General features: G+C 63.5%; 2 protein-coding genes across 2 annotated transcripts in view; one reads left to right on the top strand and one right to left on the bottom strand.

The window, feature by feature from the left end:
- AKT1 (AKT serine/threonine kinase 1) overlaps positions 1–14,871 on the bottom strand; it is a 28,082-nt gene extending 13,211 nt beyond the window's left edge. The window contains exons 1-3 of the mRNA XM_050798417.1: positions 14,860–14,871; positions 12,281–12,507; positions 9,411–9,535 (exon numbers count right to left, since the gene is read on the bottom strand). Of these exons, the coding sequence (XP_050654374.1) occupies positions 9,411–9,456 (46 nt within the window). The 5' untranslated portion in view covers positions 9,457–9,535; positions 12,281–12,507; positions 14,860–14,871. The remainder of the gene's footprint in view (positions 1–9,410; positions 9,536–12,280; positions 12,508–14,859) is intronic.
- A 3,011-nt stretch (positions 14,872–17,882) lies between these two features.
- Positions 17,883–21,483, top strand: ZBTB42 (zinc finger and BTB domain containing 42). Its single transcript, XM_050798433.1, has one exon. The coding sequence runs from the start codon at positions 17,980–17,982 to the stop codon at positions 19,246–19,248; it is 1,269 nt and encodes a 422-aa protein (XP_050654390.1). The 5' UTR covers positions 17,883–17,979; the 3' UTR covers positions 19,249–21,483.
- Positions 21,484–21,703: the final 220 nt, after the last annotated feature.

Here is a 21,703-nt window from a genome sequence, read left to right as displayed (position 1 = left end):
CTCCAGGACTGCGGTGACACAGGACAGGGCAGGTGGAGGAGACAGCCACCCGGGGCCCAGCATCACTGTCCTCACGGCCACGGGACACCTGCAGGCTGGCACCTGCCTCCTCCGGGTCCCTCAGGAGGGTGGGAGCACAGACACATCAGTCAGGGCCGCCCCACAGACCCCCCAACACCAAGAGACCGGCCCACACGGACTCTTCTCCTTCGCTGTCCTGAGGGTCCCCAGGGGAATTGGAACCTGTCATCCAGGCCTTTCTTGAGTTCCCCACCCTGTTGTGGTCCTCAGATGGCCCCCACTCGAGGAAGGAGTAGAATCCATTTGGAGACGCGTAGAGCCAGCTGGCGTCCCCCCGACCCCACCCCACTTACCCCCAACCCCACCCCACTCCACTCCACCCACCTACCTGCCCGCACAGCTGAGGGCACCAAACACAGAGTGGGCACAGACCCCCAGGTTGCCACGCCAGGCCCTCACTCCAGATGGGTACAGGCAAGAAACAAATGGGGAGCCCAAGGCACACCCCACCCCACAGAGCAGAAACCCACACACAGCCAAAGCCATCTCCTGCCAGCAGCCACTCCCAAGGGCAGCGGAGACCGCCTGGCATTCGGGCCCAGTCCCTAACGGGCCTCTTCAATCCCTAACTCTCACACCCCCATTCTTGGCTCGAGAACCCCCAAGTCCCCAACCACTGCACATGCTTCAGACCTGGGACCTGGAGCAGGCAGGGTCCCAGCGCAGCCCCGGCCTGGGCCTCAGGATCTAGCAGCAAAGAGGGCTCCGTGCCCCTTCAGGAATGTCAGCAAGTCCGGATGGGGGACCCCACACCACTGAGTGGGGACCGCGTGGAGGACGGCACGGGACCGGTCCCAGCCTCCTGCCCCATGGCTGGTCCCCACGGCAGCGGGGAAGCAGCAGCTCCAGTCCCACCCTCTAGGGTTCTCTCAAGGCCAGCCCTGGGCTGGTGAGAGCCACCCTGACCCTTAACCCTGTGGCACTGCACCTATCCAAGACCGGGTCCTGTGAAGCCACAAGGGAAGGGGCTCCTGTGCCCGATGAAACCCATAACCCCCCCGCCAGCCAGCAAGTCCATGGCCCAGGGCTCTAGGCATGGGAGGTGGCTGCCCTTGGTGGGGGGTAGGCAGTTGGCCAGACGCCTGTGCCCTGCCCAGAGGGACAGCGGAGCCCAGGCTGCCCTGACTCCTCCTGCACCTCCGAGGCCCCACAACCCCCAGCCCTGGTCCCTTTGGCATCCCCATGTCCCTGGTGGCTCCCCGGCAGGAGTGACCTTCCATCCCCAACCCTGCTCATCCCCAGGAAGGGGCTGGAGCACCCCCAAGGAAAGGGGGTTCCTTCCCAGAAGTCCTCCTGGGCCAAATACCAGGGTTCTGAGAGGAAGCTGCTCTTGCCTGGCCTCCCCCAACCCACACCACCACCACGAGGGCCGTGTGGACAGTCACAGGCAGCACACCCTCTCCACGCCTCGCACACGCATCCCAGGCCACACTGTGGGTCAGGGCCCCCAAGGCAGCACCCACAAAGACATGGGGACCAGGACCCATGTGCCACGGGCAGGACTGGGTGGGCTCCTGAGGGCCAGCTGGCGGGTGGTCCATGTCCCAGGACTGACACACGTCCTCCTGAGCCACCAGGTGTGTCAGCCCCTCTAGGCCACCACGTCCTCAGCTCCATGAACATTTTCTCAAAGTCCCCAGTTCTCAGGAAACTGCTGGATAAACACTTTGCAGAGACGGTGGTGGCAGCGGCTGGCAGGGTGCCAGGCGGCACCGAGCTGCTTCTCCACAGTGAAGTGAGCCCAGCAGGCCCTGGGAGCGGGCGCCAGCTGACAGCGGCCACCGCGGTCCCCACTGACGACACATCCATCGCCCCGACAGCTGCCGGGGGCCCATTTACCTTCTCCAGCACATTGAGCAGACGGCCCCACTGACGGCAGCCCATGAGGGGCCCACAACCCACCCTCCCTGCCTGCCAGGCCTCTGCCCGGGCCCGAGAGTCCACATCCCTTTACCAGCAGCCCTCGAACCCTGTAAACAACCAGGCTGGGGTGGGAGCAGGGGAGGGGCCACACAACAGAGGCCAGCTGACCCCACTCGGCTGAAGCCCCCAGGTCTGTGGGTGAAATACATCCAACTGCTCCTCCCGGCACAAGCCCTTCTAGGGGGCACAAGCGGCCACTCTGCACGAGGAGAGGTGTCTGTTCCCGCCAGGCAGAGGGCTGGCGCTCCACCTGCCTGGGCCTCTCCCAGCCCAGGACCCATTCTGCTCTCCCAGAAAGCCCACCTGGCAGGCAGGGCGGGCAGGGTTCATCATGCCCATCAGCTCCCTGGGGAAACTGAGACTTAGGGGAGGTGACCCTGAAGGTCACAGATCACGACCAGAGACCCCAGGTCCTGCCGCTCAAGCAGGGTTTGTAACTTGACACAAACTGCAAATTCTTCACCGCCTTCTGCTCCACCACCGAGCAGGCCTCAGCCTGACACACACACCGGGAGGAACGTGGGTGCGGGCAGGGGGCACCACCATGACCCCGTCCACCTCACTGAGGCACAGCTGGAGGCGCTGGGGCCCCTCTTCCTGCTGCTCCAGGGCAGCGCCTGGCTCTCAGCTTTCCATTCCCCTGGGGCTCTACTGGGGTGGGGTACTGGGCCTCCTCCTGGCGCTGCCCCGACAGACACCTGAGCCTGGACGTCCTCCCCTACAGACACTGCCCGTCAGCCACCCCTCAGGCTGGCAAAGGCACCCCACCTGCCACACACCCATCCATCGCAGAGCCCAGCAGGGGCACATCCCAAGACCCTGTGGATCTGGCCCTGTGCCCTGTCCCTGTCCCCCACCTCACTTTTGGTCTCCCCCAAGCAAGCCCCACCCATGTCATGGCCCACCCTGCCTACTCAGGACCCCTGCAGATGAGGCTGTAGCCCCTCCCTGGCACCTCCTGCTCTGCCCCCGCCCACTCTCCCTGTAACTGGCAGCAGGCTTTGCCAGGTGCCCTCCACCCAGTGGGTTCCCAGGGCCCTCACCCTCACTCCCTGCGTGGGAGGAAGCAGGGCATGGGGACAGCACACAGTGCCTGATGCGAGGGAGGGCTGGCCAGAGTGTCCCATGTGTAGACACTGCCCTCGGGAAAGGAAGTGGGCACGGGCACAGGCTCCTTCCGGGGCTCGGTCGGGGGCACACAGCCATGCCCACAGCCCCTCCCTCCTCCCGTCTCTCTCGGGCAGGGCCCCTGGCGGGTGAAGGGCTCCAGTGCTGACCTCTCGATCCCTGACATCCCAGAAAAAGTGCCCTGCACTGCTAGGGGAAACTGGAACCAAGCGGTAGGGACCTCCTCCTCCACACCAACCATGGGAAGCACCTCCCAGAGAGGGGCCTTCACCTCCCACCACCGGCCTCCACCTCCCCACCAGTGGCCTCCCACCTCCCCACCACCGGCCTGCTCTTGTTTCTGCCCTAACTTGGAGCCACACCTGGGGCAAGAGGGCCCCCAGAGCATGGCCAGCTGAGGAGGGTGCTCCTTCTGATCCCCTGGCCTGCTGGGATACTGCAGCCCTGACCCCCGTGGCCTCACCCCCACACCCCACCAAGCTTGTGCAGCTCAGCATCTCCACGCCCTACCTGGCTGCTGTGCCCCGGCCGCAGTCTGTGGGGAAGCCAGCCAGTCCGTGGCCAGCCGAAGGGCCCCTCTGCGTTCTCCGGGCCCCGGGAGCAGCCGCCTCCCCGCCAGGCCTGCGCAGGGGGTGTCTCCACCCCTGAGCTGGACAACCAGCTAAAGGCCTGGGCGGGTGGGCCCGCCAGGTTACAGGGTATGGGTGGGGTCTGCGGTCACTGCCTGGGGAGTGTGTGAGCCCAAACACAGCACCCCAAGGGTCCCACCCCAAAGCCCCCAACATTGGTGGTAGAGTCAACAATGAACTCCCAACCCCCTCAATTCCAATGTTTCTGAAATCCAAACCTATCATTTCTTAAGGTTCAAGGAAAACGCACCTGAAGGCGGCATGACAGGGAAGGGAACTCCCACTGGGGATGGGGAAGTGAGGGGCCTAGGGTTCGCCCAACAGCCCCATCCTGGCCTAGAGCCGCAGGGCCCTCTGCCAACCTGCCCGGGGCTCCAGCGTTGGGCTGGGGGAACCTTCTCCTGAGGCAATGGGACTGGGCACAGTGGTCCAAGCAGGCAGAAGCAGCAGGCATCTGCCCACCCAGGGCGGCCTGAGGAGCAGGCCCAGAGCCACAGCCGCCAGGCTCAGCTATGGCAGGGCCCGAGGGCAGGGTGCTGGCCCCAAGCCGGACCGGGTGTGCCCAGGCAGAGGGGACGCCAGCAGGGGCCGCGCCAGTTCCCTCCGCTCAGCCTCCCGCAGGACTTCTAGGAACCCGGCCTGATGTAACCCAGCCAGGCCTCTCCTGAGAGCGGAAGGTATGCAGGGGTCTGGGCGCCAGCACAGGAACTATTCCACACACATTCTGTCCCCTCTCCTGGGCCTCAGTTTCCCTTCCCGGAGTCCAGGCCCCCATAGGGCATCCCTGTCCAGAGAGGGCCAGCAACCAAGAAACAGACGGGAAGAAGAGCTGCCCATCAGAAGCCACCAGTCGTGGGGTTGAGGTCCAGGGCTGGGGCCAGCAGTGACCCCTCACCCCCACTCAAGGCCACCTCGGCTTCCTCTTTTGTTGTTTTTGAAGTGAGAACTCAACAAGCTCCCAAAACAGGAACCTCCCCAATGCCGGCGGCCTCCACCACAGCCGTGCCATGACCTCCACCAGCCTGTGCCTCCTGTCCCTCACCCGGGTGGGCCCAGGGCTGTCGGGACCCCCACTCTCTGCCCAGCCCTCCCATCAGGAGCCAGCACACTTGCCTCCCAATCTTTGTCCCTGGCCCGCCCACAGGGGCCGTTCTGGACCCTCAGTGCTCCCCCAGGGGAGGCGGAGCTTGGCACTAACCAGCCCAGGGCCCGCGGGACTCAGACTGAAGCCCCCCAGACGCAGGCTGGGGTTGACCCTCACCTGACAGCCTGGGAAACTGAGGCCCAGGAAGCACAAACAGCCTTGGCCTGGAGCTCACAAGGTTCCCACAGGCTGAAGGGAGAGTCTGCGGGCTCCCTCCCTCAGGGTCCTGCTGGGCCCCTCATCCTGGCAGGGTAATGAGCAGCCTCCATTTGCACACAAACAATTAGCCCAGCGGGGCCCTCCACGGCAGCTGCTCTCCGCAGTGGGCTCGGAGCCCCCCACAGACCTCTCTTCTTATGGGTGTTTACTCAGCAAAGTCAAGGCCTCCTCCAAGATGAAGGGGAGTGGGCTGTACCTGCTGTGGTCCCCCACCTCATACAGAGACCCCAGGACCAGCTGGATGGCTGGGCAGCAGCTGGGGTGCAGAGAGGGTCTGTGTCACTCACCAATGCGAAGTCACACACTGGGGTGGAACCACTCAGGAACCCTCAGGGAACCACTCCCTGCCTCGGGGCCCCCTGCAGGGACAGCCAGTGGCAGAACCTCAAGGTGGAGAGAGGCGGTGGGAAGGAGGCCCAGCCTGGGCACCTGCTTGGGGTCAGAGAGCAGCCTCCGTACTCCCCACCGGGGCGCCTGGGGCTCACTCAGTAGCAGTGGTGAGGGCGCTGCCCTGAGGCCTGGACTGGGGGTCTGTGCCAAGCATGGGCCCAGGGTGGGGCACAGCAAGGACTCAGATGTCCGGAGACTGGACCCTCCATGAGCTGCATGGACACATGGTCCCATGTCACCTGGGCCCGGCCAGGCACCCAGATCCGCGGCTTGGACACGCCGCCATGTGCACTCAGGAGCATCTGCAGCGTAGACCCACGCATCACAGGCAGCTTCCCTCAAGCCACGCCCACTCGGCCTTGGCCTGCTGGGTTACAGCCTGCCGAAGGCAGCCAGGCCTGCGGCTCTTCCCCGAGCTCCCTCTCAGTGACCAGCCTGAGGGAGTCCAGGAGGTGCCCCTGTGGCTGGCACCCACTCCTGGCCTAGGCCCAGCCCTTTCTCAAGAGCCCAGAGCCCCTCATCCTGGGTCCCAGCACCCCGGCCACCCGCCTTGGCCCTCTACTGACCCACTTGGTCCGGCCAAGTGGACGGGGGGACGCTCAGGAAGACAACCGCAAGTGGACAAGGACAGGCCCCCAGGCCGGGAGCTGCACCGGGGCAGCTCTCCATGGGGCTGGGCTGTAGCCAGGCTGGTGCATGGCCCCAGGAGCACTGGCGCAAGCGGGCAAGGTGAGCAAGCCGTTGGGAAAAAGTACCTCAAAAGAGCCACACAGCCTCTGGCCAAAGCCTGGCACGGAGCTATCAAAGGAAGGAAAACTGCAGGCTGGAAGCTGAGTTCAGCCAGACCTGCGCCCTGGCCCAGGGATGATTTTTTTAAATTGTCAACCTTCAAAAATCCGGAGACTTCACACAACAGAACAAATCTTTGAAAACGCAAACATCTGAGCAACACTGAGCCCACCAGGTCACCAATGGCCAGAGCTGAGCTGTGGCTGCTTATCCAGCGAGACAGCCGAAACAGTAGGGGACATCTGGCCCCCTGTCCCTATAGGTCCCACCAGCCTCCTCGCTAGCTCCTGCCCTTAACAGCCTGAGCTCACCCTCCAGGAACCATCTTCCTGTTAGATGCGCAGACCCAGAAGCCTTGCCTGGGTCCAGCCACAGGTCCACACAGGCCTGTAGTCAGAACTCCTGTGTCCCCGTGCCAGGTCCCTTCTATCTCTGAAGCTCCTCTGACCCAGAGCACACATATCAGAACAACAGAAAGCAGGCTGGGCCACTCCCCAGAGACGACGCCCACCTCCCAAGGGGCAGGAGAAGGAGCCTTGGCCTGGCAGACACTGCCACCCTGCCCCTCACACACAGGGCACACCCATCCCCTCTCAACTCGATGACCACATCACCCCTGAAGGCACCATCACGGGATGTGTGGCCAGCCCAAGTAGCCTTGGTGGGACTGTCACCTGGGGGTTCAGCTGAGAACCAAAGTGCCCCAGGCCATGGCCGTGGGGAGTCCTGGCAAAGGGGACAGGTGTGGGCCAGCCTCCAGGACAGCACCCTAACCTGCAGGAGCAAGGAATGGCGGGGAGTGGCACAGGGCGTCTGCAAGGGGCTGCGGCCGGGCCTGGAGGACAGTCACTGCGTCCCTCCCCAGCCAGGCCTGAGCACTGTGAAGCAGGGGTGGGGTCAGCCCAGCACAGCCCTGCTGGGGACAGGGAGGCAGCTGGTACCTCCAACCAGTGCTATGGGTAGGGCTGTCCCAGCCAGCAGGGTGGCAGAGCACATCTGCAACACACAGGGGACCCGGGGACGGGAGTGGGGAAATGCGGCAGGCCCTGGAGAAGAGGCTTTCCTCCGCAAGCAGGGACCAGCTATGTGGGTGGACGCCCACCTGCTCTCGGCAACAAGAGGGGCTATGCCTGCCAAGGGCATATGTCATACCCACGCCACCTTCCATCCTCAGCGCCCACTGCACTGGGGATGGAGAAGGAAGAGCCAGGGGTAGAGGTACAGGACCCTGTCTCCTGGCCTGAGGCTAGGGGTCAGGTGACAGAGCCCGGAGGCTGCTGAGGCTGGCTGGACCCCAACTCAGGGCCCCCCATAAGCCATTCTCCACTCCACCAGGTCTCTCTCCCACTACTGCTCTCTAGTGTAGATGGGGAAACTGAGGCCCAAGGAGCTCAATGAAATTGCCCTTGGAAAGGGACATGGTGATGGAGTGGCTAACCAGGGTTCAAACTCAGCTCTCTGGACACCCCACTGGGCCTGATGCCCCGCCCCTGCCAGGCCCCTCCCGAAGGCACGACAGCAGCAGCAACCTGAAAATCACCCTGGCCTCGGAGGAGCACTCCCGCCTGGGCCCAGCTGGCTGACGGGCACCCCAGTAACCGGGGCCTGGGCCCCTGGGCAGTCAAGGCCCTGACATCTCCTGGGTCAACCCTAAATCCAACAGTCTATCAATGAACAAACATTTGCCAAGGATTAAGAAGCAGCGGCCCCAGGCAGCAGACTGTGTGTGGCACAGAGAGGAACCGGGCCAGGGTCGGCGGTTGGGGGGGGGTCCCTGACACCAAAGAGGGCTGGGAGATGAGGTAACAGAGCACCTCCAGGCACAGGTGGCAGGACTCCTGGGGAACAAGTAGGGGACAGCACACAGGAGGGGATGGAGAAGGCAGGCTGGGGCAGGAGGCCTTCGGGGGAAGCCGCGCCAGAAGCTCCCCATGGATTACAGGCCTCTGCAGCCTCGTTGTCTTCATCTTGAGACCCCGCGTGACATCACTGGTAGCTGCCAACTCGAATGCTCCAAACACACAGCCAACCACACCCCTGATCCCCCAGCATCTCATCTTGGGCACTCCTTCACCCCAACCCCAGGCTCCTGCAGCTCCTCATGTCTGCTCTTCTGTGAGCTCCTATACATCCCACAATGCCCCATCTTGTGACACCCACTTTTGCCACACCTCCCTGTCTGCTCCAGCTGTGTCTGGGGTCTCTCCACTACCAGATGTGAAACCCATCTGCTAAAGGGTATACGTAAAGTGGGGAGCTGCTGGCATGAGATCACTAGAACTTAGCAGGGAACAAGTCTGGAAAAAGAAGTCAGGAGAGGGCAGACAGATCCCGCCTGGGGCAGGAGAGAGTGACTCGGCCAGAGGACCTGAACCTGAATAGGAAGCCTACCCCAGCAGGACAGAGGAGCAAAACAGCCACGCAGCCTCCACTGCACCCCCCTGAGCAATGGAGGGTGGGCAAGGCAGAAGGGCCTGCACAGGGTTGGAAGGGGTGGGGCTATATCCCCAGCTTCCATCCCACCAGCTCCTGGCCAGGCTTCTTGGGGAGCACCCCCTCCATAGGCTGCAAGGCCAAATGAGTGAGGAGGGGGACTCAGGGGCTGGGGGGCCTGGGCTCAGCCAGCTCTGTAGCTCCAAGGCAAACATGCCCTGCGCCCAGGCGGTTACGGATTCCCCCCACCCCCAAAGCTCAGGCCTGAAGCAGGCACCAAGCCAAGCCAAGCAGCCCTGCCCTGCCCTCAGGAGCCCTTGGGCAGTGCCCCGGGCCGCCAGCGTGCCAGACCCTGGAACAGCCCAGTGTCCTCGCCGCCTTCCAGGAAAGCCAGGAGAGAGGCTGGCAGCAGCTCCCCCGCCTGCCAGGGCCCGCACCAGGAAGCCATTCAGATGGCCAGCCCTGCACGGGGCCTCATCCTCCTGGCCTCCCCGAGGCCGTGCCCTCCATGCCATGGGAAGACATGGGGCCCCGGACACTCACCCTAGGCCAGCCCAGGATTCCCAGGGGAGGCAGTCCCTCCCACCCAGCAGGCCTGAGCACAGGCACTCACAGACCCTGGGGCCACCCCCATCCCTCCCTCCCCAGGCCCAGCCTGGGCAGCGGGTACCAACCTCGTTTGTGCAGCCAGCCCTCCTTCACAATAGCCACGTCGCTCATGGTGCCCGAGGCTTCCACGATGCTCTCGCGCTCCTCTCAGGCTGGCGCTCCCCAAGCCCAGCTGGCCTGGCCACAGCCTCTGGGAGAAGCAAAAGAAGCTGAGTGTGAGGCCATGCCAGGCTAAGGGAAGCTCCTCGCCCAGGGTGAGTCGGAGACCCACTGCACGTGCCTGGGGGCTCCACCTGCACCTGCCTTCCCAGGTGGGCTGCCATCCCTCTAGGCTCTCTGACCCCCAACTGCCGGCCTGCCTTACCTCCCCCCAAAACACTCATGGCTGCCAAGTGTAAAATCCATGTAATTGAACACAGTTCCCTGGACCTGGGCCTCTCCTCATTCTAGGCTGAGTCCCCAGCCCCTGCCACCACTCCCCTCAACAACCTGGCCCTGAGAGCTGCTGCCTTGCTCACCTCCCCATTCCCACCTCCCTGAGCCTTTGGACAAATCATCCCCATCCCCAAAAGGCCTTCCCAGCCTGCCTAACCTGATGCACCAGCTGACAGGCTGCCTCCTCCAGGCAGTCCCTTTGAGACTTATTTGACCTAGGCTGGCTCTGCCTTCCCTAAGCCCCTGGTGACAGATGGCCCCGTTTGCTCTCCCTGTCCATGGTGTTCCTACCCATGGATCCTGGGACAGGGAACAGGGCTCCTCCCTGCTCCCCAGACTAGGAAAGCAAAGAAATTCAAACACGAAGAAGACTGGACCAGGAGGCAGGCCACTGGCGCAAACGGCAGCCCAGAGCCCTCCAGGGCGAGCCCAAAAACCTCCTGGGAGAAACCCCAGGCCCCTCCTAAACCACAGCGCCCCTGCCGGTCTGAATCTGGTTCATTCATTTGGCCAACGTGTACCAGGCGTCTCTGGCTTTGCCAGGCCCAGTGCTGGGCGCTGGAGACAAAGAGAGGTTCAGACAAGTCGGTCAGTGAGGAGCACCCAGTCCAGGGTGGTTACAGACCCATAATTACAGCAGTCGGGAGGCAGCAAGTAAGTGGGGGAGCACTGGACAGGCCCCTACCCTGCAGTGGCCCACCAGCCAGCCCTCACCTGAGCACACTTTATCCATTGATCCTGCATGGCTTCCTCATTTCCCCTCTGATAGATGAACTCCTAGGCATCCCTCAAAACCCAGTTCCCACATCACCAACTCCTGGCATCCTGAGAAAGAGCACTTGGCATGCTCTTCCTGTGAGCAGTCCTCTGCTACCCTTCCAGACGGGCCTTCCTGAGGGGAGGAGGGTCCTCTCTGGGACCTCCAGGCCAGGCAGAGATACCTGACGACCTCTGTGGAATGGACCCCAACATGGGTCTTTCCACAGTCAGCCAAGATGCTCTCCCGCCAGGCAACCTTTCTGGCCTCCTGAGGCCTGGGCTGGACACCCACAGAGGGGTGCTTTGCACTGACTGTCTTAAGCTACATTTAGAATGGCAGGAAGGCCCACTGCCTCGTGTCTAATGCCAGGACAGGGAAGACTACACCTTGCTCAAAGAGGGAAATGCCCCAAGTACTCAGCAGGATGGAAAGCAGGCCAGACCTGAGGGCAGGGCTCCCAGCCGCGCACGCCTCAGGCACAGGGGGCTCTGACGACAGAGTGGGCGTGGCCTGGAGGCAGAGGGCTGGACTCAAAGACCTCTGGATGTCCCCCCACCCCCCACCAGGGCCTGCGCCCCTCCAAGGCCTGCTGCTGACAGAGTCAGACAGCTGTCCAGAGCCATGTGTAAAAATACATCTGTGCACACACAGGGTGGTGTACGTCTGCACAGAAACGTATACACCAGGCCAGTACAGGGCTGCCTGTGGAGGCGGAGGGACCCCAACTTCCCACAGCCTCCGTACCTGCCACCTGCCTTTACCATAAGCACATATTCTTGCTACTGTTATTATTTAAGTCACAACTTAAAAAAAAAAAAAATAATCTGTGTTTCGAAAGGGTTCCTCCATCTGCCTCCAGAACCCTGGTGTATGAGAAGTCTATACAGCTCCGGGGAGAGGGAACCGGGCCTCCACCAATGCACTCCGCCCTTTGCTTGGATGAGGGACTCAAAGCAGTCAAGAAGTGGCCACCTGGAGCAAGGCCAAGAGACCCAGGAGTGAATGTGGGGCGGCCTCTGGCTACAGAGCAGGGGCCCAAGCCAACCCCGCTTACCACAGCAGCACTCAGGGGCCGTCCCGACAGGACCAAGGCTCGCTAGCGCCCCAGGATACTCAATCTAAGGGGCAAGCCCCAGCTGCCCTCTAAGCCTCGGCCTCTGGGACGAGCAGGCAGGACCTCCAGGGCCCACCCAAGACAGGAAGCAGTTCCGGGGCCCAGGAGGGTCAGTCCTTTGTGGCTAGCCTGGGTACCCCGCCACCACGTACAACTTTTTGTCCGTGGGAAATGAAGTCTCCTTCCGGGGCCCTCCCACAAACTTGAAGGCCGGCCGCGGCGAGCCTTTCTCCTAACCCCGGGGCACCTCCGCCGGCTGTCTCGCTGGCCCAACGCCCGGGGAGCCCCACGGCCCGCAGGGGCACCCCAAGCCCCAGCCCCAGGCCCGGCAGCGCCCCTTCTCCCGGGCCTCGGCCTCGCCGGGTGGAGCGGCCTCCCCAAGGTCATGAGGGAGGCTGGGGCCGGCAGCCTGCACCCCCGGCGCCCGGCGTGGGGCCGCCCTCCCTTGGCCGGGCCCGCGCGCCCCGCGCCCTCCCCGCCCAGGCCCGCTCGGCCACTTCCTGCTCCCGCTCCTCCATTCTGGCGGCGCCGCGGCTCGCGCCCCGGCCCGACCGGCCGGGAACAAAGCGGCCCGGCCCGCGGGGAGGAAATCCGGGCCCGGGCGGCCGCGGCGGGCGGGGACTCACCGGGCCGCCGCGTCCGAGCGCGAGCGCGGGCCTAGCCGGGCCGCGGCCTCCGGCGCCCGCCGCTCCGCATCCCCGCGGGCCGGCGCTGGGCGGGGCCGGGCTGGAGGCCGCGGCGGGCAGGGGCGCTGCTCGGGGCCGGGCCTCGCGTGCTGCTGCCGCTCGGTGCCCGGTGCCCGGCGCTCGGTGCTTGGCCGCCTGCTCCCGTCCTTCGGGCCGCGCTGGCTGCGCTGGGCCGGCCGCCTGCCGCGCTCGGTCCTGCCGCCGCCGCCGGCCCGCCCTCTCCCCGCCCCGCGCCCGCCCCGCGCCCGGAGCCGCCCGCCCACATCCGCCTCCGCCGCCCGGGGCGTCCCCACCGCGCGGCCGCCCGGGCCCGCGGCGAGGGCGGAGCGCGCCCGGGAAGCGCGCGGCCGGGCTGAGGGGCGGCCCCCGGCGGCCTAGGGCCTGGGCTGGGCCGCTAACGGAGCCCGGCCACCAGCCAGCCCGTCCCGGGGCCACGCCTTCTCTGGCCTCAGTTTCCCCATCTGTAAAGTGACCCGGCGCTTCTGGACTCGCTCTGCCCTGACCCTACTAGACCAGGCCCGAGACCGGTCAGGGACGAATCCCGGACTTCTGCCTCCACTGCGCGGGGCGGGGGTGGGTTAGGTTGACTTTCAGGCCGTGCCCCACCTATGCACTGCCCCACTCTGGGGGGCGTGGAGGGGACGGCCAAGAGTGTCCTAAAAGGCCCAATCCCAGGACCTTGTGCCTCTGGGGGAAGTGCGGAGGTCAGTTGGAGGTGTGCCTCCAAGGAGCGGGAAGGCTCCGAGGGGACTCAACCATTCACCTAGGTACTGGCAGCTACACTCACAAAAGGGAGACTTTGCTGGGGAGTGGGAGAAGAGGGGCACACCTTGCCTGGGTCCCACCTTGAGCTGGGAGCAGACACCAGACAGAGGAGGAGCGGTGTCTAGGGTGGGCTGTGACAGCTGAGAGCCCAGGACCCTCCCTGCTGGGTGGACTTGGTCAGCCCCGACACCCAGTCCGAAGTCCACTGGGAGGCAGATGGCCCCGGTATGGAGTGAGTGAATGGGACACAGACCCCCTTCTCCTGCACACTCACAGGACGATGCAGGTGACTGCCACCCCGACCCCTTCCCAGCCAGAAGTTCCTCCAACAACTGCCCCTCCCCCATTCCAGAGGCCCACAGTTGATAATAACCCTTTTGTGAAAGAGGGACTCTTGTGAGTTAACCTTCCTGAGGCTAAGTATTGGGGTGGGGGGAGCATTTTTATTTTCAGCCTGAGTGACTTCAGCTGGCAGCAGGGGAGGGGGTGGGAGGAGATGTAGACAGAGGCAGCAGGTTCGGCCCAGTGCTCAGGACAGAGTCTGCAGCCAAAACTGGGGCTTCATCCCTGCCTCTTGGGGCTGACCAAGAGAAGGACTCTCTCCCGCTGCATGGGGGCACTGGCTCCTCAGGCAGGGGACTCCCCATTCCTGCCTCTCCCCTGAGCACCTCTGCTCCCTCCCAGCTCAGACTTTGTAACCCCAGAAAGGGCCCGACCTCCAGGGGGCCAAGTCAGAGGCCCAGTGGTCTGTGCCGCCTGGGTGGGATACCTGACCCAAGGGTTGCCCCCAGAGCCCGGGCGTCTGGTGTCTGTCTCTCACCCAGCAAACCTGCACCATGGGCCACCTGGGGCTCCCTCTGGGACTGTCCCACCTGCCCATTGCTCCCCCTGGAAGAGTTCCTGGTATCCGCCCACCATCCTCGGCTCTGCCATGCAAGGATAGAGGAAGGAATTCAGGGAGGAAGCAGAGGATGAGAGAGCCATGAGAGGAGGCCAGCAAGTGGCCGAGGCTGCGGGGTGTGGGAGGGAGCAGGGCACCCTCTCATGGAAGAGGCAGTGACACCGCGGGCTGTTCTTGAAGGGGTCGGACCTCCTGCTTATTTTGCACTGGCTGTCTCCAAGAAGGCCTCCCACTCTTCCCAGCCTGGTGCCCTGGCATCCGCTGGTGCCTGCAACCCGCTGTGGGCCCCACACTCCAGTCCTGTCTTCACCTTGGCGTGAACTGCCCTCCCCAAGACGGGGATCTCCCAGTGGGCAGGGCCAGCTCCCTCTCCTCTGGCCTCCCAGAGGGAAAGCAGAGTCCTCTCTTCGAGAATACCCCCTCCCACCCCAGACAGAATGGCCAGGAGAGAACCCAGTCCCATGGCTGCTGCTGGGACTGCTGAGGAGCTCTGTGGCCAGATGTTTCCAACTAAAACTGCTGCACCAGGGGAGGGCCCACCGGCTGCCTCCTCCCAGAGCTCAGGGGCCTCCTGCCCTGTCACCTTCTGCAGCTGCTGGCCGGGGGCAGGACTCCAGGGCCCTGGGCTGTGTAGGTCCCGGCAGCAGCTGCAGGGTGGGGCCCCAGGACAGCTCACAGGCCAGATGGCCGCCTATGTCTGGAGAGGGTCTGCCTGAACCACCACCGCCGTGACAGTGGCCGTGTGACAGTGTCCTGTCATTCTACACTTGAGACTCAGCCAGTCACAGGGGCTCTGAGGACTGCAGGCTGGCCAGGATCCCAGTACCAACTCTGGGCGCTCTCTGCCTGGGACAGCCCCCCTTCCCTGATCAGCATGGGGCAGGAGGGTCCTGAACCCAGACATCCCGACCTGAGAGGCACAAGGAGCTTCTCTCCCACTGTCCACTCCCCCTCCTCTAACCCATTCCTAGCTGGGCCCACCTTCCAGGTCCTACCCTGGGCTCCCGAAGACAGCATCCTGACCCTCCTTGTGTACCACAACCCCCATTAAGTGTCCAGGCTCTCTCTGTCCCGCCAGCCAGGCAGGGCAGGCTAGGGTGTTTGCTGCCAGCCTAGAGTGGGGAGCTGTCAGCCTGTTGCCCAGAGCCCCAGGGTGGCAGGCCACCCCTACTTGCTCTGAAGGCTCAGCGGCTGGGGGTGTGGGCAGGCAGGGCTGAACTGCTGCCACAGAGGAGTCAGGATTGGGGATGGTGGGACCATTGGTTATCACTCACAGAAGCAACCATCATGCATTCACTCAACAAACATTTACTGAACACCCACTTGCATCCTGTCAACTTTTAAGCACCAAGTGAACAAAACAGCCCTTCCCTTTTGGAAGGAGATGGGATATCCCACAATCACAGGACACCAAGAATGGGCTGGAGAGGAAGGTATGCAGCCCAAGGGATTGGGAGGGAGCTTAGCTAAGGTGGGCAGGAACGGCCACCCTGACTAAGGAGTGGACTTTGAGCAGAGACAGGAATGAAGAGAAGCCAGTGAAGGGTTCTTTGGGGAAGAACATTCCAGAACCTGAGAGCTTGCTGAGTGCCAGGCCCTCTAGTTAATTTTCACAAAGACCCCGGGATGCACTCTGATTCCCATTTTGCAGATGAGGGTTATTGAGGTTCAAAGAGGTTAAAGGTTTGGTCGTGCTCAAGATTGGGAGGGGCCAGGGCAGGGCTCTGATCTAGGCAGGGCAGGAAGGGAGCAGTCACATCTGGGTTCACCCTTAGCTTACTTGAATTCAGCTATTCCTGCTGGTGGCCGGGGCAAGGCAGATGATTATTTAAATGGGTGGAGGGAGGGGAGTTGGCCTTCCTCAGGAAGGGGTCCTCAGGGTGGGTGGCCAGCAGCGATGGGAGCCAGGCCTCTGCTGTCCCTAAGCTGGTCTCAGTGGCTGTAAGTGCAGTGTCATTCCAGGGGTCCAAGCTGCAGTTGCCAGGTTTAGGAAATAAAGATGCAGGCCATCCAGTGAAACAAGGAATGATATTTTAGTATAACAACGAGGCCTTCCTTCCCAGACTTCAGATCCCACTGTGGGCTCCACTCCTCCTGCACACATATACCTGGCTGGGTCCTGTCCTTTGTGATCCAGCCCCTCTTCCAGCACCACCCCCACCCCACTGCAGGGCCTTGGCCAGGGTGACTCCTCCACTACATCCTCCATTTCCCAGACTCCAAGGCAGAGCAGAATGAAACTGGCTGAATTCAAATCCTGGTTCAGTGACTTACTGCCTAATATATGGCCCTGGGTATCTTACCTAACCTCTCTCATCAAAAAGGTATAAAAAATAAGAGCATCTAGTTAATGGGACTGTTGTGAAGATGATCGGGTGGTCTAGAGTACCTTGAAACCTGCTCAGTCAAGGGCAGCCCAGGTTGCGCCCCTGGGAAAAGGCTCCACCTGCCGGGGAGAGACCCTGGCCCCGACAAACACACTCTACTTCTCTGGCGACTTCCCTGTCCCAGAAGCAGGCGTCCCCCTCACATCTTCTCAATGCTTCTTTGCCCTGAACACTTTCCCCCACTCCTCCCTACCCCCACTCCCATGCCAGCCCCTGTCCGGAGTCTCCTCCTCTTTGAACACGTTCCTGTCTACCCTGGGCTCTGGAGGGCTTCCGACTCCCTCTGTTATGGCGTTTGTCCCCGCCATGCCACGATGTCTGCTGGGAGGTGCCCGTTTTCCGTGCCTCTCTGCGCTGGATCCCCCATAGACGCTGGGCTGGGGTCTGTGGAGAGGGTGGAAGTCCCCGTTCTGGACTCCAGGATCGAGATCCTGCTTGAATGTTTGGAAGAGGGTCCCAGCTGAATTAAATTCAAAAAGAGGCTTTCAAGGAAGAAGGAGGTGTCATCTTTGCAAAATTAACGACCCCCAATCCACGCACCCCCTACCCCATCCCAAGGCCGGCGCCCTGCGAGGTGGCAGGAGGCCGGGGTCCCGGGTTTACCCTTGGGTGACTGCCCAACGCGCGCTGGGATAGAAGCAGACCCTCGGAAGGGTTCCCTTTGCAGACTGGCGCAGTGAGGACCCCATGCCTGGAAAGGTTGGGAGGTGGGGGACCCAGGCCAACGCGCCAAGTATCGCGAGAGACCCCCAGCCCCCGCGCAGTGCCCTAAACCCCCCTCTCACCCCAGCGCCCCTGCTGGCTGCGCGCGGGGCCCGGCCGGGAAGGGGGGGCGAGAGTGACCTCAGCGGTTCCGCCGCTCCGGGAAGTAGCTCGGCCCGCCCCCTCCGGCCCCCGCCCCGAGTTTCGCTCTCTCCGGGGCGGGGCGATTGGCGGGCGGCGCTGGGCCAGCCAAGTTGGAGCGCGCCCCGCCCGGCGCCCTCGCCGTCCCCGCGCCCTCCCCGCCGGGGCGCGCTGCCCGCAGCTCCACGAGCGCCAGGGCCGCACTGGGGAGGGCGCGCGGCGCGGGCAGCGACCGGAGAGGAGCACGGGGCGGCGGAGGTGAGCGCGGGGGGCGGGCTCCCGGCTCTGCCCGCCCCGCCCGCCGGCCCGCTCCCCGCGGCCGCGCTGCCATAAATGGGGCCGCCGGCGGCGGCATCTGGTGGGCCGGGCGGCAGCTGGAGGCGGCGCGGAGGCGTGGGGCGGGCGGCGGCGCAGCCACCGGGGCGTCGGGGACGCTGCGAGCGAGGGGCCGCCCGGGAGTGAAGTTCAGGAGCGCCCGGCGGGGACGCGCGCAGGTTTGCGCGGCTCCGGCCCCTGCGCCAGAGTCCCGGGACCCGCCCCCGCGGCGGAGTGGCTACTGTTTACTTTCGATCGAGTTTTTCCTGCTCGGGGCAGGTGCCCGCGGCTGCTCCGGACGGGCGGTTGTGCGCGTCATTCCCGCGCCGCTCTTTCCGCGCTGCCTGCAGCTGGGAAGGGCGCTTCGCAGGCGTCTCCAGGCGCGCTGACGGGCGTCCCGTTTGTGCCCAGGTGATGACGGCGGCGGCATGGAGTTCCCTGAGCACGGCGGACGGCTGCTGGGCCGCCTGAGGCAGCAGCGCGAGCTGGGCTTCCTATGCGACTGCACCGTGCTGGTGGGCGACGCGCGCTTCCCAGCCCACCGTGCAGTGCTGGCCGCGTGCAGCGTCTACTTCCACCTCTTCTACAGGGACCGGCCCGCGGGCAGTCGCGACACGGTGCGGCTCAATTGCGACATCGTCACGGCGCCCGCCTTCGGCCGCCTGCTGGACTTCATGTACGAGGGCCGCCTGGACCTGCGCAGCCTGCCTGTCGAGGACGTCCTGGCGGCCGCAAGCTACCTGCACATGTATGACATCGTCAAGGTCTGCAAGGGCAGGCTCCAGGAGAAGGACCGAAGTCTGGACCCAGGGAACCCTGCCCCAGGGGCAGAACCTGGTCAGCCACTGTGCCCTTGGCCTGTCTGGACCGCGGACCTCTGCCCAGCTGCCCGAAAGGCCAAGCTCCCCCCGGTTGGGGTCAAGGCTGCCCTCCCTCCTCGAGCATCTGGGCCTCCTCCCTGCCAGGTCCCAGAAGAGTCAGACCAGGTCCTGGACCTGTCGCTGAAGCCTGGCCCAAGGCAGGAGCGGGTCCACCCACCGTGCATCCTCCAGACACCTCTCTGCAGCCAGGTGCAACCAGGGGCCCAGCCACTGGTGAAGGATGAGCGGGACTCACTGTCCGAACAGGAGGAGAGCAGCAGCTCTAGGAGCACCCACAGCCCCCCGAAGCCACGTCCTGTTGCTGCAGCCAAGGGCCCGGTGGTGGGCTTGCAGCCGCTGCCTGGCAGCGGAGAGGGCAGCCGGGAGCTGGAGCTGGATGTAGGACGACTGGCGAGTGAGGACGAGCTGGGGCCTCGTGGGCCCCTCTGCATCTGCCCGTTGTGCAGCAAGCTGTTTCCCAGCTCCCACGTGCTGCAGCTGCACCTCAGCGCCCACTTCCGTGAGCGAGACAGCACCCGGGCCCGGCTCTCCCCTGAGGGCGCGGCACCCACCTGCCCGCTCTGCGGGAAGACCTTCTCGTGCACATACACACTGAAGAGGCATGAACGGACACACTCGGGTGAGAAGCCGTATACATGTGTGCAGTGTGGCAAAAGTTTTCAGTACTCCCACAACCTGAGCCGGCACACCGTGGTGCACACTCGAGAGAAGCCGCATGCCTGCCAGTGGTGTGACCGCCGGTTCACGCAGTCTGGGGACCTCTACCGCCATGTCCGCAAGTTTCACTGTGGCCTCGTCAAATCCCTTCTGGTGTGATGCATCCCTGTGGGTCCTGAGGGTGGGGTGGAAGGGAAGGGATGGGCCCTCCCAGGTGGGACACTGCATGGGGTGTGAAGCCTGGCCAGGTGGAGGTCCCTGCTCGGGCCGGATGGCTCCGCCCGCCTGGCAGGGAGAATGCTGCGGCTTCCCGGAACTTGGCCTCAGACTTGGTGACTTGGGCAGCCTTCCTCCCGCCTTGCCTCTTTCCCCTCACTCCCCAACTCATTCCGGCCCCCCAGGCTGTGCCCTGCCTAGGCTATGACACTATCTTCCTCTCCCGTCCCCTCCAGCGAAGTTCTGAGGGGTGTCCAACCAGCACCTGGCTCTGCCCCGGTTTCTCCGTGTGAGATGGCACATCATCTCCCGGCCCGGGACTTCCCTGACCACCTATCTGGCAGGCTTGGGGAGGCCTTCATGAGCCTGGCCCCACGCTAGGTGAATTAGTCACATGTCAGAAAAGTTGTTGGTGTGCATCCCGATGGGGCGCTGGGAGGGAACAGGACACTCCTGGGGAGTGGCAGCAGGAACCCCTGCCAGGAAGGCCTGGGGCACAGTGAGTGCCAGCAGGGGCCATCTGGGCACAGCTGGTGTCTCGGGGTGGGGGGGGTGCAGCCCCAGCAGGGATCCTAAGGCAGCAGAAGTAGAGCCAGCTAGAAGCTGAGTGGCTGTGGTGTCATTGTCACTTGGGTGCGATGTGGGTCCATGAGAGAGTGCAATTATGACCACACTGTAACTTTGGGCAGAGAAAGTGGGAATTTGGAACTGGATTCTCTTTAGACCCAGGAAGAGCCTCCCGAGGCGGCCAGATGTCTGCTGGTGGCTGCCCAGCCACATGCTTCTCTGCCTGAGTGCAGGTCTAGGACGCCTCTGGGCATCCCCCAGGGTGGGGCTTGGGCCACTGAGCTCTGTACTGCTGCTGGGCCACCGTGGGCCTTACCTTGAAGGTCAATCTGCCTGCTAGAGGGTCTCCCTGGAGCTGTGGGCATTTCCATGCACTGACTGAGCAGAGGCAAAGGTTGCCCTGTCCGCCAAGGGCAGGGTTTGCGGGCCTTCCTTTCCCCACGGCGAGGCATGGGTGAAAGTGGCCATGGCATCAGGGGTAGGGGCAGGCGAGGAGTGGGAGTCGCAGCACCCTGGCCTGCAGCACCCTGGCCTCCATCCACAGCCTTAGACTGACACTCCTTGCACATGAATAGAATATGAAGACCACGACCCCCGCACATGTCGTTGGTTCAGGTCGCCCTGCTTTGCCTGCCTAATTAAGCAAATCTTGCTGCCAGAACCTCACTGGCCTCTGGGGGTCAGCAGGTGCAGAGCCACCTGGACACCTGGAGACCACCTGGGATGTTTCCTCTGTGGCTGGGAATGGCCTTGACAGCAGAGTGCAGCCAAGTCTACGTTATTTTCTCTTCTCCTGACAACACTGGATGTCATATTTATTAACCTGGTCTGGAGTGAAAGACCATCCCTAGTGCATCTCCCACATGCCCTGGGCTCCTGGTGTGCTGGGTGCCAGCCTGGGAGCCCAGTGCTTCTAGGTGATGCCCCCGGGCTCAGAGGCGCTGGATGGCTTTGGTCTCAAGACAGCTGGGGGAGGGGCCTGCTTCTGATTGTCCTGGGCCCTAGCCCCTACCTCTGCAAGGGCTCGGTGTGATGTGCTCCATAATCGGGGGTGTGTGTGTGTGTGTGTGTGTGTGTGTGTCCATGCGTCTAGCACATGGCAAGGCCCAAGCCAACCCGGCACGCCGCAGATGGGCAGCTACACTGTCGCCCAAGCACGGAGATGTGGCCGCGGCACTGGTTCCCCCAGTGGTTTCCATGGGGGAACTTCCCTTTGCTGGGGTGGGCAGCCTGCCCTGAGCTATCAACACTGGATTTGTTGTCTTCCGCACAGCTACTGTGAAGATAATGTAAGGAGAAGTGGTCAGTTTTAATTTTATAACTGACACAGTTGTGTTGAAATATATACATGTACATATATTTAAGACACTAATTGTGTGGGAGAGTTTGGTAGAGGCCTGTGCAGACACAAGGCAAGCAGAGTCAGCAGGGTGGGGGTCTCCTGGGCCAGCTCAGCACCTGTGGATGCTCTGACCCCGGGGGTTGGGGACAGCTCCGGGCTAACCCCAGCAGACAATTGTTGGTGCACAGTGTCTAGGAGGCGTGGGAATGGGTGCTGTCTTCCTCTTTTCACATGATGGCGACAGTAATAAAGCCCACCTCCAGTGGAAACAGCAGTGACTATTCCTGGGGACGGGTGGGGATAGGTGTCCCAGATGCCACCACGTGCTCATGCTGGTGGATGGGGGAGGCTGGGACAGGGCTGAGGTGGCACCCCCTCTTTCCCCAGGTTTGTCCCCAGCTGCCAGTGTTTGGGGGAGGGGAGTCCAGGGAGGCACATCTGTCAGGGAGGTACAGAACGCAGGCCAGCTTGGGCACGGGAGGCCACAGT

The sequence above is a fragment of the Macaca thibetana genome, chromosome 7 (assembly GCF_024542745.1).
Source record: "Macaca thibetana thibetana isolate TM-01 chromosome 7, ASM2454274v1, whole genome shotgun sequence".
NCBI lineage: Eukaryota > Metazoa > Chordata > Mammalia > Primates > Cercopithecidae > Macaca > Macaca thibetana.
This window is presented reverse-complemented; position numbering and strand designations above follow the sequence as displayed.

Coding starts and splice junctions, on each gene's coding strand:
- ZBTB42 (XM_050798433.1), top strand. CDS start 17,980: ATGGAGTTCCCTGAGCACGGCGGACGGCTGCTGGGCCGCCTGAGGCAG.